This window comes from Arvicanthis niloticus, chromosome 14 (genome assembly GCF_011762505.2).
Source record: "Arvicanthis niloticus isolate mArvNil1 chromosome 14, mArvNil1.pat.X, whole genome shotgun sequence".
Classification (NCBI taxonomy): Eukaryota; Metazoa; Chordata; class Mammalia; order Rodentia; family Muridae; genus Arvicanthis; species Arvicanthis niloticus.
In genome coordinates this window covers 41,178,588-41,194,716 of record NC_047671.1, presented here as the reverse complement: position 1 = coordinate 41,194,716, position 16,129 = coordinate 41,178,588, and the positions used below count along the sequence as shown (strand labels likewise).

The following is a 16,129-nucleotide window of genomic DNA, read 5'->3' as shown; positions in this document are numbered from 1 at the left end:
CAGCTGAGCCACCTTAAAGGGGCTCAGACCAGTAGGGCAGAGGATGGTGAAGACTCAGACATCTGAACTGCCTGGAAGAGGCAGATGGGGCAGGGCTGTCTGAAAAAAGCCAAGACCAGCCAAGCTGCCTGGAAGATGCTCAGACCCACTGACCTGACTGTGGGCTGTGCAGTGAGCTCCAGGTTCTCAGCTTTTGTGACCTGTCACCCATGCCTGGGTGGGCTTTGGGTGATGCAACTGTCTTTGGGTCACTTCTGCCTATTAGGAACCCCTCATCCACATTCTTGCAAAAATCTCCCAAAAAACTCATTGGTTCAGAAAGTCGGACTTGGTCCTTACTTTGGTCTAGTGTCAGTTCACTTGGTCCTTACTTTGGTCTAGTGTCAGTTCCCTGTCTGGGGTCAGGAGATGTTTGGTTATGTAGTGCCACGTAACAGTCTTTCTCATACTTACTTTAAGATTTGGGTAAGGATTTTGGACATTTGAAATGGATGAGGAGGCCTAGTCACAGTGACTATGTCTGCCGTGTGAAGCAGACAGGGCTCACTGAGGGCCAGAGAACAGACTGGAATAGATAGGAGGGCTCCCTGCCCCAAACACCAGCATCCTAATGATCTACTAATGCTACTGTCTGTGGCAGGAGATATGATCAAGGACGGAAATTGAAGATGGAGACATCATCCAATCATGAGACCCTCAAAGTAGGATACAGAAGTGAAAAGTAATAGATGTGATGACGTGGAGGCTGGGGAGCTTCAACAACAGTTCCTACGCAGAAACTACAGAAAGGGACAAAGTTCTGATTAGTGCCATTAAACAGACTATGACAAGAGCTGATAGCAAACTGTACATCTGTATCACTTTAGGTTATTATATTTTATGTGAATATATATGCATATATATATATATATATTAGCCATAGGAGAAAAGCAATAGCATCTAATATACTAGGCCTTGCTTTCCAGAATGAATAATTGTGTTATGTCCAAGTATCTTTGAATAATCTTTACTATGGGGTAAACATTCAATAAGTATTAATATCCATCTCAAAGTTGAGAAGCCTAATGTAAATACTTCTGGAGTGATAGGTCTAGAAACTATTTTCAGAGAAGCTTTACTTTCCAAGAGCCCCAAGATTGCCTACTGCAAGATGACAAGAGACACTTTAAAGAAAATTGTCTAAACCTGGGGCAGCAAACTTAAATGTGTATGTAGACTAGGAGGGGTTAACATAAATAGAAACAGGTGAGTTGGGGCTGCAGCAGGCTGGAGTAATGGCCTTTTCAGGAGGAGACCTTCGCTGAGCTATTAAATACTGATGAAAATGCACTCCAGCCTGATGGTGCCAGATAACTTTAAAATGTTAGAAATCTACCTTTAAAACATTTTCAGTGTTTAAATGTTAGATATCAAACCCCATTTGAACACATGCAAACAAGGACACACATTTTCAGGCAAGACTCCCCTTGTGTTGATATTCTTGTCAATTAGTGAAAATAAGACACTAAAGTTGCTGTGAATGTAGCTCCTTGACCTTCACAGTCCTATATCATAGAAGCGTCTTTTGGGATGGGAAGATGCTTAGTGGTGAAGTGCTTGCCCACCACGCAAGAAAACCTGAAATTTGACCCCTACAACACACACACACACACACACACTCAAACCAAAATATCTTTTTTACATTGTTTCAGTAATTTATCTATGAAACTATCATTTATATGATTTTTTTTAAACATATACATCAAAAGGCCAATGTGTAGTTCTTCTCAAATCCAGTTTTATTAAAGTTGTTTGGCAATTTTGGTGGCAGCTCAGGTGGAGGCACACATTACATATGAGTTCCAGTTTTTGTTTGCAGGAGGGCTAGGTACATACACGTTTCTAAGCCCCTGCCGTTCACTACCAAGCACCAAACTGCTATACGCGTCCCTAGTCTCCACAGCATAGCAATTTGTCAAATAGGGTTGAAAAAAAAATTAAAAACCCAGACTTGAAAAATTCTTGTCAAATATTAAGAACATACAAAGTATATTAAAGATTTCCACATTTAGACTTTCAGGTGTGAGAACAGACACATGATAGCTTGTGGTTTCTTATTTTTACTTATTATTAGAGTTCAGAGACCAGAGTGTTTCCTACGACTGAAAAAAAAAAAAAAACACTGAAACTCCCCAGTAGAGTTTCCATGGAATTAGAAGACAGAAGGACCAGGAGCAATGTGATTTGACCATTAAAAATCAAGTGACTTTTTCTTTAGTGGGATTTTTCTCCTGCTCAGGGCATCATTCACTTCCTTAGTACACACACTTTGCAGTAGACCCGAGCATGGACTTATTTAACTGTGTAACTGGACAGCAAATGGTGGGTGGTCTCTCTGTCCAAGGTAAGACATTCAGAGGATGTGGAAGCAAAACTTTGAAGACTTGGTAGGTCTTAGTTGTTCTCCAGTGAACCTGAAGTTGGCTGTAAGAAAGGAATTGAGAAAGCGGTGTAAGCATGTTTGCACAGGGTTTATAAGCTTGTTCTAAGTTATCAGTTCTCAGCTTATGTGTGGGTCATGACCCCCACCCCCAAAGACCATGGGAAAACTCATATTTACATTACAATTTATAACAGTAGCAAAATGACAGTTATGAAGTAGCAATGAAACCAATTTTATGGTGTGTGTGAGGTCACCACAGCAAAGGGTGGCAGCAGCACCAGGAACATTGGGAGCCACTGCTCTGAGTGGTTTAGTTTTCCGAGTAGAATTTGAAAGCCTGACCTTGGCAATGTAGCCTAATGGCTTTCTTCTTGTGATAAGAAAATCTTTTGGAGTTCTGAATGTGGAAGGCAAAACAGGTCAATAGGATACCTGAGGACTGTAGCAGCCTATTTCCATGTAGTATTTCTTGCCATGTCTCCATGTACTTCATTCATGACTAAATGAAGCCCCTTCCAATTTATTTCATCAATGGCAGAGACTTTCCTACCACTGTAACATTGGTTGCCTTATGGGGAGAAATGCTTGTTCTTCAAGAAGGATGTCTTAGCATATCCCAGTATATTTGTGGTCTAAGGACATCACATCTCAATGAGCTGGCACATGTGCCAGTCAAAACACAGGCTTCAGACAGTCCAGAAAATGCAATTTATTGATGTCCCAGTAAACTAGTTCTCTAAACATTGTCATATTAGTGGGGAACAGGACAAATAAAAACTTCAATTTCCCAAGTGAAGAAAACATTTTCCTTAGGAATGAACATATATATTGAAGTTTCTCAACAAAAAATTAGTCTATGTATTTAATTTAATTTTAAAAAATAAATTATCTTCAAGGTTTAAGAAATAATTAGGAGAGACTGAACTTTTATCCTGTGATCTCATGCAAGAATAGCTTAGATTTATGATATTTAATTAATGCTTATTTTTATTTTTCAAATAATATGTATGTGTGTACTTGTGTGTAGGTATTTGCATGTGACTGAAGGTGACCAAGGAGGCCAGAGGCATTAGATTTCCCTGGAGTTGGACTTAAAGGCAGTTGTAAGCTGCTGCACGTGCATCAGGAACCAAACGTAAGTCCTCAGCAAGGGTTCTATCAGCTCTTACCCACTGAGCCATCTCTCCAGCACATTAAATAATACTTAGATCAATAAAAGCCTACTTACAACACACTATTGCCAACCCCTGAGTCATGTTTTTTTAGATTTATTTTATGTTTTGCTTATATGCATGTATGTGTACAATGTGCACACCTGCCTATAGAGATCATAAGTGGACATTGGCATCAGGTCTCCTAAAAATGGTGCTAACAATGACGTGGACCCCATGTGGGACCTCTGCAAGAGCAACAAGTGCTCTTAACTCCTGAGCCATCTCTCTAGCTCCTTCTAAGTCATTTGAACCCAGGAAACTGTACTTACGAATGGAGTCCTGATTCCAAATTTGCTGTGGAATGTCATGGTGACTTTGTTTTTATGCCCTGTTCTTTGATCAAAGGCATGGCACGTATCGAAAGGTGGACTGTACAAGTGCAGGCTCACGGCGGGCTCTGTGTGACTGACATTCTCTACTCGGTGCAAGCCAATGGAATCTTTAAGGACAAAAGAGGACAGAAAACAACAAAGAAATCAAGATGTCGGCTGAAGGCAAAAAACGTTCGTAATCACCCACAATCTTTAATTGATATCGATGAATATGGGATAAGTACACACTAGACTTAAACGGCTGGTTACACATAGTAAATGCCATGCAGGTATCGTTCCCCTGAACTGTCTCACATTATAGTTACAGATTAAAACAAGATAAAATATAGTAAGAAAGAAAACATTCATAAGAACTTGAAAGGTTAAAAGATAGTATTATTGAGAGAGAGAGAGAGAGAGAGAGAGAGAGAGAGAGAGAGAACAAAATCCTAAACCACTCAAGAAAAAAGCCAACACCCCCCCAAACCCCACAAACAACAACAACAAAATCAAAAAACAAAAAAACCAAACCCCCCAAACCAACAACAAAAAACCCAAACCCTGTATTCTGAAACTCTTGAACAGCTCAGGAATAGGCAGTACCAGGTTCTGGAAAGGACTGAAGACTGGGCTAAAGACAACTGGCTGGCTGAAAGGCTATTTAGGAAGTCGGGTCTCAAAGCTCATTTCATCATTTCCCTCCCCTCCATGCTCCCAAGCCCAAAAGACGAAGACTTGCTAACTAGAACCAGAAAGAATGCAACAGCAGGGCTCAGGACTGATACCATGTTAAAAGCAAGTGAATGAAGCCACAGGCCACACGCAGAATGGCAAGAGTCCTGCTTTTCCTCACCAGCCAAGCACCATCCGGGATTTCTGTCTCCAGGCAGAGATGGAAGCATTCTACCTCTGGGGCGTCTATTAAAGGCCTCTGCCTGACCCTCAGAGAGAGAACCAGTCAACAAGCCCCATCCTGTGTTAAGGGACACCAAGTAAAGTTTTTTTGTCCCTGGATTTTACACATGAGCACACAAAAAGTTAGGCTCTAATACAGAAGTCAGAGAGTGGCCTGAGCAGCCTGGAAAAGCAAGTTACAACAGGACACTGAGAGGACCTGGAAAAGTCTATTATTAGCATCTCCCTGAGACAAAATACCCAAAGGGGAGAGCAAGAAATCACAGGATTTTTGTTTTTCTTTATTTATTCCTGGAGAGAGTGTGTCATCCAGCCTATGGTCACTTTGAACTTCTTATTCTCCTTTCACGATCTCCTAAGTGCTGAGCTGGTTTACAAGGGTCCTGGGAATGGAAGCCAGTACCTGGTGCACACATGCTATGGAAGCCCTAGCTGAGCTACACCCCTGGACTCAAAAAGGCTTTTCAAAAGAAAAGGACAACGGGGTGTGGTAGTGCACACCTGTAGGAAACGCCAAGGAGGCAGAGGCAGGAGGATCGCCAAATAAAACAAAACCTGAACAGAAGGGTTGGCAGAAAAAGTTGAGCTAGGCTCAAAGAATAAAAACAACAAAGATTAAAATAATAGGAAAGAGAAAAAGATCAAAGGGGAAGCTCAGGAAGCTCAATACCCAAACAAGAGGCCTTTCAGAGACAGAACTCACAGGAATAACTTGAGGATTTTTTCTTGTGTTGATGGGCACAAGTCAACTGTTCATTCCAAACTGAATGGAACCAAGCACCTGGAGGAACCAGGTGTCCCTAGGTGACCTTATTACTGTGAAACAACATGGGACAGAATAAAGGCAACACATGTTAAGATTCCAGATACTTCCAGAAGGTCTTTCAGTGAGAGGGGTAAGAGTCAGAATGACAAAGGACTTTGAATAGGAATAGGATACCCTGAAATGCAAAGATACAGTCTTCTGAGGGGTCACAATCCACACCCAGCTCCTTCACCTGTCAAATTGTAAGGTTTGAATACAATGCTTGTTGTTTTGTTGTTTTTTAAATATTAGGAAGTCTAAAAAATGTACTGTCCATGCTTCCTTTCATGAAGAGACACTGGAAGACATGCTTACCCAAAAAAGCGTGTAAAGCAAGAACAAAGCAAGCACAAATCCAGGAAGGAAATAAGTTACACCACAGGAAAAAGCAAAGAAAAGGCTTGGATGACATCAAGGGGACTCACAGCTTGACTGTGAGCCTGACCTAGAGATAACCAGTCAGGAAGAACTATTTCCAGGGAGATAAAAAAAATACAAAACAAAAAAGACCCATGTGTGTGTGTTCTCTCTCTCTCTCTCTCTCTCTCTCTCTCTCTCTCTCTCTCTCTCCCTCCCTCCCTCCCTCCTTTCCTCCCCTTCCCTCTCTTCTCCTCCTCTCCCCTCTCTTCTCCTCCCCTCCCCTCTCCTCTCCTCTCTCTTAAAATAGTTTTTTAAGACATGGTCTGGCTGTCCTGGAACTCACTCTGTAGACCAGGCTGGCCTCAAAGTAACAGAGATCCACCTGCCTCTGCCTCTGGAGTGCTGCGATTAAAGTCATGCTCCCCTATCCTCTGCCCAATGTGCCTTTTTTTGAGACAGGATATCTCCATGTCTCCTAGGCTGACACTGAAGTCATAATGTAACCCTGGCTGGCTTCAAACTTGCAAAATCCCTCCTGTCTCAGCCTCTTGAGTGCTGGAATTACACGGCACACCAACACTGTACTAATAAAAACCAAGATGATCTAGCACCTGTTGCTGCACAACTAGATCTAGTCACTCATTCTTTCGAAGCGCCCAGGGCTCATGCATGAACCTCACCGTTCCGAGTCTGAGCGCTGTAACCCGTCTCTGGTTCTTTCGTGTGCCTGGTACACCCTGTTACAGTCTTACCACACCTTTCTTGGTGACTTTTATCAAGGTCAGTTAGCCAAGTCCTGTGAACCTTCTCCCACTGGAAACAAGCTCCTGTTCCAACTTGCCTCTCACCTCCCACTATGCTGTAGGTAGGTTGCTACCAAGTGGGTAAAGACATTCTGAATTATAGTTCTGCTGATGGGGGAGTGCCCATCTCTCCACTGTTCCTGGAGGATCATATCTTGACCCTGTTTACAGTCTCCCCATAACTCCTGTCCAACCCCATGTTTCTTCTTCCTTTCCATTTGACCCTGCCCCTCCCCCACCCCATGTCCTCAAGGTTCCATTCTCTGCAAGGACTGCACCCTTCTCTGCACTGGGAACCTCCCCCTGATCATATCCACGCCCACCGGTGATCTCTAAAACCAGAGGTTGGAAACTTGTAGCTTTTAATTTATTTGAGGAGTAATTAGTCTACAAAAATATTCATTATAGCTCACCTCATATCTTACTGATTGGCAAAAACTAACATTAAAAACCCAGAACTTAACACCTCTATGGAAAAAGAATCAGGACAATCTCACTGGGTTGGCAATGTTGCTGTCCTTTTCGTGTGCATCAGGTCCTTACCAAAGCTTCCCAAATCTGCAGCTCCCCCCTTCAGTTTACATGACTGGCTTCTGCACTGAAGATCCCTGACGACGCTCCTTTTCCTATCCAATGTACATTCTCAAAGACTCTCGTTCCAACCGAAAGGAATTATTCTAAGAGGCTTTTAGCTTTATCGTGCTATGGTACAGGTGACAAGTCTGTCCTCATAACGGCGGTATGCCTCCTACACAGCAACCCTCAGCTATTTGAGAAAATAAAGGAAAATATCTACGGAGGAAAGCACAGCCTCTCGTGATGTGAATAGAAGAGAAAATGTTTCCCATCCAGTCAGATCTCTGTAAGCAATCTGCGTTCCTAAACTAATAATCTAACGAGTTTAAGCCAAGGAGCAAGGCCAGTTCTAGACTTCAGATATATGAAGGAAGTACTGTGCTTGCCAGAGAAAGACTGTAATATCTTATTTTATATAAGCAGGACAGCATCCTTATTAAAAGCATATGTTTGGACTCAAACTGCTTGTTTGGATTCAAATCCTGGCCCCACATTTAAATCCCGAGTGACTCCAGGCAAGTTATTTAATCTTCATATGTACTGGCTGCCTCATGTATAATTGGGAATAAAAATTATGAATCTCATATGTTTCCATGAATCTTTGCAGAGTTATGATCCTTCTTAGTAATAGAAGTAAATTCACTGCTTCTCCTGGGAAGCATTTGGAGCTACTCCAGATGACATGTAGGAGAAAGAACAAATTCTTGGTAAGGTATCTTTAAGTCACTGCCCAACAATATACATTGCAAAATTTCCCTTGAGAAAAGTCTTTTGGTGTACGATGTATGCAGTTTAAAAAAAAAACAGGCACTAGCTAGTGTTCTTAATCATTTCCAGGACGTGTTGCATTCTCTAATACGAAGGCACTGTATGTTCCCTAACTAGACATAACTGTTTTGCATAAATTCATATCCCTCTTCTTCTGTTCTAAGCTTGGGCAGATAAATGAGTTCCCCATGAATGGTAATCTTCATGCATATGTTTTGAATGAATGAGTCCAGGCCTACTTTTAGGCTTTAGAAACCCATTGTGTTTAGACCATTTTCCATCGACATGCCTAGCTAGGAGTTCAGTGTTTCCGACACCCTCACAGACAAGAGTATAGAATGTTACCATTGATGTAGGCACACTGGTTTTCCCTCAAGGTTCTTTCAGACTTCTTGATCATCTCGTTGGATTTTTTGTCAGGCCAGTCGAACAATGTCTCTTTTAGATTTCCTTGCAGCATCTTCAAGAAGCAGTGGGAGTCCGTGTGATCGTGAATACTGCTATAGATGCACAAAACAACAGATGAACTCAGCGGCTGGTCCAGCACCCCATTGGTTGAGCTTAAATGGGTACACTGTCCAGAAGCTCTCTGGACCTAGTTCATTTCAGATGCTATTTAAATCTATCAATTTTCAATCCAGCATTATTATTCTGGCCACAATCACAACACATCATGCACATACAGCTTTCATGTAAACTCCCACTAAAGAGCAGCTTATGTTTTAAAAGTGTTGTTGTCACAGTAACCTGGTAACAAAACATGAACTCAGAAACCTTTCCTTTTATTTTTCCCCCCAATACAGATTTTTGTCTGTTTGTTTTTTGGTTTGGTAATTTGTTTTAAAATAATATTTGCTCTGTTGACAGTTGTCTTGGAGACACAGCTTCATTACACCGCTAGGACTGGCCTACAGTTCACGACCGTCCTGCATTGGAAGGGAGGATTACAGGTTTGCTGGGATTTCAGGTGTGACACACTGCCCCGACAAAATGCAGTTTTTAATAACTCGTTTAAGCTGAGCTAGAGTTTGATAAAGAATATTAGAAGTGGAAGATTGCTCACATAGTGTGTGAGGGCTTGGATTTTTATCTCCGCCATCACACACAGACACACATACTCACACACTCACACACAGACACACACACACACACTCAGGGAGGGGTTCATGAGATAAATTTTTAAAAGAACAAAGTAACTCATCTATAAATAATTGACCACCTTGGAGTCATTGAGTATTTTATGTTTTTTTCCCCCATAGGGGTTTCCTTTTTTCTTCTTTGTGTGTGACAGAGAATGTATGTGTGTGCAGATGCACACTTACCCTGAAATAAGCTATTCTTAGAATTAACATCTTACAGACTTGGAGTAGCTTACATGGTGGGTGGAAGAAAACTGTATATCAAGTAAAAAGGAATTTCTTCATGTGCTCTTAGAGCAAACAGTATTTAGGTATGTGAAGTCATGCCAGATGCAAGGATGATTAAAATACCTAAATGTATTTAACTTTTAGGATTTACATCATGTTGAATTCTACTAATGTTTCAATGTACCATAAAAGAACTGTTTCCTGAGTCCATATGCTCCAGCCCTAGCCTTGCTAATGTTTTGAAAAAATACTGAATGAATGACTGACTGCTTCCCTGCCTCATTTCACCAACTGCTCATTTCAGCATTTGCTCCCTAGAGATCTAATGTCCTAAAGTCTTATAATTTTGCATTTTTTCCCTCTCATCAAAAATGAGTTTTGGTTGTTTTTTTTTTTTTTTTTTTTTTTTTTTTTTTTTTTTTTTTTTTTTTTTGAACAAAACCTGGTAAGTCTTGTTTAAAAATATACTAATATTCCATCGGTAACAAGGCTGACAAATGGACAAGCTACAGACAAGGAAATAAATGTTAAGGCCTTAGCGTTTAAATTCCCTTCCTGGTAAAGAAGTTAAACAATAAACTGGAAGTAGAAAGACCTTTTCTCAATTTCTGACATGTTTCTCTATCTCCAAATCTTGCCGGGTTGGTCTTTGGTCCCACAGCTGTTGACATACCTCACACACTACAAAGGTCAGGGTTAAGCAGGGTTCCCAAACCATTTAACTCCATCGTAGACAGAGAGGGTAAATTAAGGTGAGCATGTTCTTCCTTTGAAATATTACTCATCTGGGAAAGGGTCTTCTTTCTGTTTTTTTAATTAATTAGTTAATTAATTAATTTTTTTTGTGTGTGTGTGTCTTTCTCTTGTGAGAGTTGGTTCTCTCTTTCTACTCTGTGGATTCCAATAATTGAACAGAGACTCATTATTCTTGGTAGCAAGCACATTTACCCTCTGAGCCATCTCACTGGCCCCGAGGGTCTGGTTTTAATGTACATAGTGCATACCTGAAACCCCAGCCCCCATGATAACTCCATGCTGAGATTAGGGGACAATGTAAAAGAATTCTAAAATGTGAATTGCTCGTCTTTTCAAAGTTCATGGTTAGCCTGGCACTACTTACTGCTTATATGCTGGGCCAGACACTGTAAAAAAAATACCTTGACTGAAAATAGGGTGCAGCTTGGCATTAGAAGGTAGAGCACTTGCTTTGTGTACAGAGACATGCATTTGATTTCTAGCATTGCAAAACGTAAGACATAGATTTAAAAAATTATTTATTTTTGAGACAGTCTTGGTATATATAGCTCTTGCTGTCCTATACCATAACTTAGACTAACTGAACCCTGAGATCATCAAATAGCCATTTAAAAACACATTATAAAAGCAGTTAACAGTTCGAGAAGTTGAGAAAACGTGCAAAATAGAAGTGTATGTATAACCTCAACTTCATAAAGAACATGTCAGAAGCACATATTCTCGTTAGCATAGAGTACACACCAAAATGTGACTTCATAGTAGCACCATAAATTAGGCTTTTTATAACTACCGTGAACTCACAGACATCCATCTGCGTCTGCCTCTATGCTGGGATTAAAGGTATGTGCCACCACGCCTGTCCAAAACATAGATTTATCTAAGAAAAGAGAGTATGAGAATACCTAAAGGAATTTCTGGAATGAGTGAATTGTTGTTGCTGCATTACCTGCCATGCCCTTCACCCCAGCACAGAATCATCAGATTAAACTTCCCGTTTCCTTGATCCACAAGGTTTCGAGTATACCTAAAAGAAGCAAACGTATTCCAGTTTGAATCTGTCTGCGGAGGTAAGTATAACAAAGTATCAGTTAATGTATTGTTACCAATCATTATAAACCGGGGTCTCATGTAACCAGGCTGTGACCTCACAGTGTAGCTGATGACCTTTACCTCTGGTCCTCCTGCCTGCCCCTCAAATGCTGGCATCCCAAGCATCATTCTTAGGTCCAGTCTTACTTTCCATTTTCTGTTTAGTAATCTTTCATTCAAATGTAGAAGTTCAATAGGACTTAGGTTCTGTTCTTTTTTTAAAAAAAAAAAAAAACATATTTAAAAAAAATTAAATATTTAATTTAATTAAAATTTTATTTTTAAATGAACTTTTAATTAACTAATTAATTAGTTTTTATTTCCTATATTACATTCCAACTGCAGTCTCCCTTCCCTCCTCTCAGAGAAATGCAAAACAAAACGAAAATCAAAAACAGCAACCAAAAAACTAAAACCAAACCAAATAAACCAATCTTTCACCTTTTTAAAAAAAAAAAAAAAATCCAGGACAGGATAGATCACAGAGCCATAAAATCTCATTTAAGCAAACCCATTTTCTCTCACCACCAACAGTTCACACCCATTTAATGTTATTGCATATTCTAGAATTAAATCAGTTTAATTAATCAGTTCAGTTTTGCTCACACAGCCACCTGAAAAGAACGAGCCCCAGTTTGCTTCCTTAGACCCCAACAAATTGTGAGCCACTTCAATATGCATTTTTTGGTCTTTGTTTTTGAAACAAGGAAAGCATTATTTTTAAAAAGCAGGACTCAGCCTCCAGATGCGGTTCCTGGAAATGGAAGACGTCATTCAAAGGTCCACTTGCTCTCGTGTTCTCAGAGTGGAACACCTACCTAGCCTGGTGTGCATCGGAGCACAAATCCCAGCCCCTGAGTTCCACCTTGATAAAACCTGAACACGTTTTTCAAATTCAAAGATGAGAACAAACGAAAACTGTCTTCAAGAGCTGAGTTTTGACTTCTCTGCATTTTATGCCTTTTTTTCTCCCGGTCCAGTAAGAATGACAAGACCTTTCTGTATTTTGAATCACTTACTGACTTTATTGAGGTAGCCACTCAGTCTTTACTATCAGTATGAATAGATAACAGGGGAGAGATAATGCAAATTTCTTGTTTCTCCACGATTATCAGTCCAAACTAATAAAAAGTAGCTTTCTCGGGGAAGGTATTTGGAAAGCCCATATGGACTCCAGGAAAGAATGCTGCCATTGTGTGGGGCATTTCCCCCACTTCTAGTAGCTAAAGTAGGCTTTGAGGACTGAGGTTTCATTAAAGGACTGTTCTAGAATTCTGCCCAGTTTTAGTACTAAGGAGCTGACACAAACGCATTCAAAAGCACTCATAAGGAAAAGTTCTGCACAAATGAGCCAAGATCTGAAATAAGACCATGACAAAGGCTACATTAGGTCAGAATACTAAACCTTTTACTATTATAATTTGGCAAGGGAAACAAAAATCCAAACCAAAACAACCATCTTAAGGATACTTGAGCTCTCAAGTTGTAATTTGGTCCAAATGGTTCCGTTGTTAGCATCTAGCCAGCAAAGCCGGCTGGTTGTGACATTCATTCTAGACTGCTGTTTCTAAGGGTAAGGAAAGGCTTGTTTGTTCACTTAGTCATCTGTTACCTCATGCCCTCCCGGCCGCTTTCCTCCAGACTTGTCCTCCCTACCATCCCCCCAAGCGCAGGGCCAGGTGCTTGCAGGATATGAATTCCCAGAGAGTTGCTAAGGACTATAATATTCATCTTCATCATCATCATCATCATCATCATCATCCTCATCCTCCTCACCGGTTTTTCAAGATAGGGTTTCTTCATGCAGCCTTGGCTATCCTGGAACTCTCTCTGTAGCCCAGGCTAGCCTCAAACTCACAGAAATCTGCCTGCCTCTGCCTCCCAAGTGCTAGGACTAACGGTGTGCACCACCATTGTCCAGACTATTATTTTCTTTTAGCTATTTGTCTCCCTTATATTCTAGCTCCTTGCGACCTAAAAAGAGGCTGTACCCACAGCCTTTAAATCATAGTAAGCAGGGTTCCCGTACAACACAGCACTTCTCCAGAGGACTCAGTCAGGATGTACTAGAACACATATAGCCTTGCTCCCAGTCCCCAGATCACATATAGGAATCCTTCTAGGCACTAAGGATCACAATACCATAGGATTCACTGCTGTTCGCCCATCTCCCTCTCTTCTTACTTTCTTTATAGCCCACCCATATCCCACCCAGGACTTCACCTTATCTTAATGAGCCGTGGGTCAAACAAGACGTCCTTGGCAATGCCATTGTTCTAGAGAGCAGGGGCTGCGTGCAGCACACCTGATTAATTTCGCTTGGACAATGCCATATCTAGCCAGATATGTTACTATAATAAATGAATTTGTTACAGACCTAGAACAGTGGTTCTCAACCTTCCTACTGCTCTGGCTGCTGCTGGAATACAGTTCCTCATGCTGTATTTTTGTTGCTATTTCATACATCTAATTTTGCTACTGTTGTGAATTGTAATGTAAACATGTACACTTTCTGATAGTCTGCGAAAGGTTCATTCAACCACCAAAGGGGTTGTGGCCCACAGGTTGAGAACCGCTGGTCTAGAGGCAGTTGCTTAGCAGTTTAGAACCCAAGCTTCCTAAACTGTGTATTGCATAGTAGAATGTGCAATCACAGAAAATTGGAACAGTATGAGATTTCTGAATGTACAGCCAAAAATTAATTCCAAATAAACTGGGATGTGAAATCTATCGGTACCTGGCAGCACTTGCCTGTGTCACCACAGACTTCATAGCAATCTTGGTTCTTTAAAAAATTATTTATTATTAATGTGTGTATCATGTGTGCATTTGGGCATAGGTGTGCCGTGGTGCTGGTGTGAAGGTCAGAGGGCATCGTTTTGGAGTTTTTATGTAGCTCAGGCTGTGAGCTGAGGTTTGCCCGGCTTGCCTACCTCCACCTCCCAAGTGCAAGTATCATGCCCAGCCTCTATTGTTTTTCACGTTTAAAAGTCTTTCATTCAGATGTAAAATCAAAATAACAAATACTCAGTAACGTTTCTTTATGTAAAAGTAAACAATCCATCTTGTTAGTATGTATATTTGCATTGATTTTTAATAAATGATAAAATTACATGTATGCCGATTTAAAAAAAAATTATGGTTAACTTCCAGGAAATATTTTTATTTTATACGACATACAAGGAGCTATGTAAAAGATTTTCAGGCCAAAGGGGCTGCAGGTGGCCCTGGTTCAGTGTAGGCTCCTAAACAACAGTGGGGAACAGACCTTTCCAGGCTGGTCTTTGCTGGTAAAACTGAGATAAGAACAGCTTTGTCTCACTAGGCTTAATGACTTGGAGGTGCACTTGGCCCACAAACTGGCCATTATCTGCCAGCATTTAAGAGCTAGACATGTCAGGTGTCTTCTTGCAGGACCCGGCCTGGAACTGAGTGACCAGAATCAAAGGAAATTGTTTAGGATCACTTCCCAAACGCAAAATGCCACCGTCTTTGTCCTTAGTTTTTACGACTCACGAGTCCCAAAATACGGTTGACATGGTCCTTTCTGACAAAACTTTATTGTATATATTACATGTTAAGGAGAGATGATTTTCAAGGAAAAGCCCCAATTCTTCGTCATCCTTTCCACCAGCCAGTTTCTGCCTGCTAGCCTCTCTATCAAGCACAAGCACTGAAGCTTGCTCTTTCTTCCCCACATGACCTCTCAACCTCCAGGTGACTACATTTTCCTCTGACCCCAGAGCTCTGACGTTCATTCTGACTTAACCCCTAAGTCACGGCTTCAAAGGTCCCAGTCTACTAGACACCTCATTCAAGCAAGCAGGAAAGTAGCCATCGGTCGGTCTTTATTTAGTTTCCCCTTCCAGATTCTGGAAAACAAGGGCAGGAGAGGACCAAAGGCTTGTGGGGCGGGGGGCTGCAAAAACACTATGTGCCCATTTTGTAAAATCTGATGGTAGGTGAGCCAACCCCAAGTGGGGCAGCGAAAGTGCTTGGAAGAACTGAATGGTAACAGCTGGCAAAACCCTGTTTTACGTTAAAGCATTCCAGGGTTGGTAATGAAGGACTGATTTGGGGTTGTGTCTCCCACCACCACTCTTCTGAATGTTTGGTAGGGTGATCTCCTGGAGAGTCCTCTGACCTTCTGCAGTCATTTCTAGTCGGCTGCCCCGCCGGAGCTCTAATGTGCCAGGTGACGGAGGGGTCACCGTAGTGCAGTGCCAGCGGCAGCTGCAGAGGTGGGGTGTCTCTTGTGTTTGACGCTGGGGGCCAGGGTGGCGGGGTTTTGCTGAAAACCTGAGAGCCGTGCGGGGATGGGGTAGGGGCTCCCTTGCAACCGAGGGGACCGAGCGCGCTCACCTGTATTGATCGAATTTGGCATACAAAGCCCACTCGGCCGGATTGCTCTCATAGGCTTCCAGCACAGCCTGCACCTCCTCCACGTTGACTTCGTCCCCGGCGAAGAGCTCGTGCAAGATGCGGATGAGGTCGGCCAGGGTCCGGGGCTTCAGCAGCTCGGTCCGTTCCATCCCCGCAGGGCTGGGGCGCGTCTCTTCAGGCCAGCTGCGGAGGACGCGAGAGCGCCGAGGACCCCCGGCTGCAGGCTCGACAACCACACACACCCGGGACTCCGAACGCCGGGGACCCACCCGCGCTCAAAACTCTCGCAAGGGTATTAAGACTCAGGACTAGGAGTCACCAGAGATGAGCCTAAAGCCCCGACTAGTCAAGACCAAATCT

The 16,129-nt window shown here is 41.9% G+C and overlaps 1 protein-coding gene across 1 annotated transcript; it reads right to left on the bottom strand.

Annotated features, from left to right (window-relative positions):
- Positions 1-1,755: 1,755 nt before the first annotated feature.
- Positions 1,756-16,129, bottom strand: Cdo1 (cysteine dioxygenase type 1). The gene is made up of 5 exons (XM_034517621.2): positions 15,749-16,129; positions 11,244-11,321; positions 8,520-8,674; positions 3,906-4,075; positions 1,756-2,463 (listed from the first exon to the last, which is right to left on the bottom strand). Exons 1-5 carry the CDS (start codon positions 15,916-15,918, stop codon positions 2,434-2,436), a joined length of 603 nt encoding a protein of 200 aa, XP_034373512.1. The 5' UTR covers positions 15,919-16,129; the 3' UTR covers positions 1,756-2,433.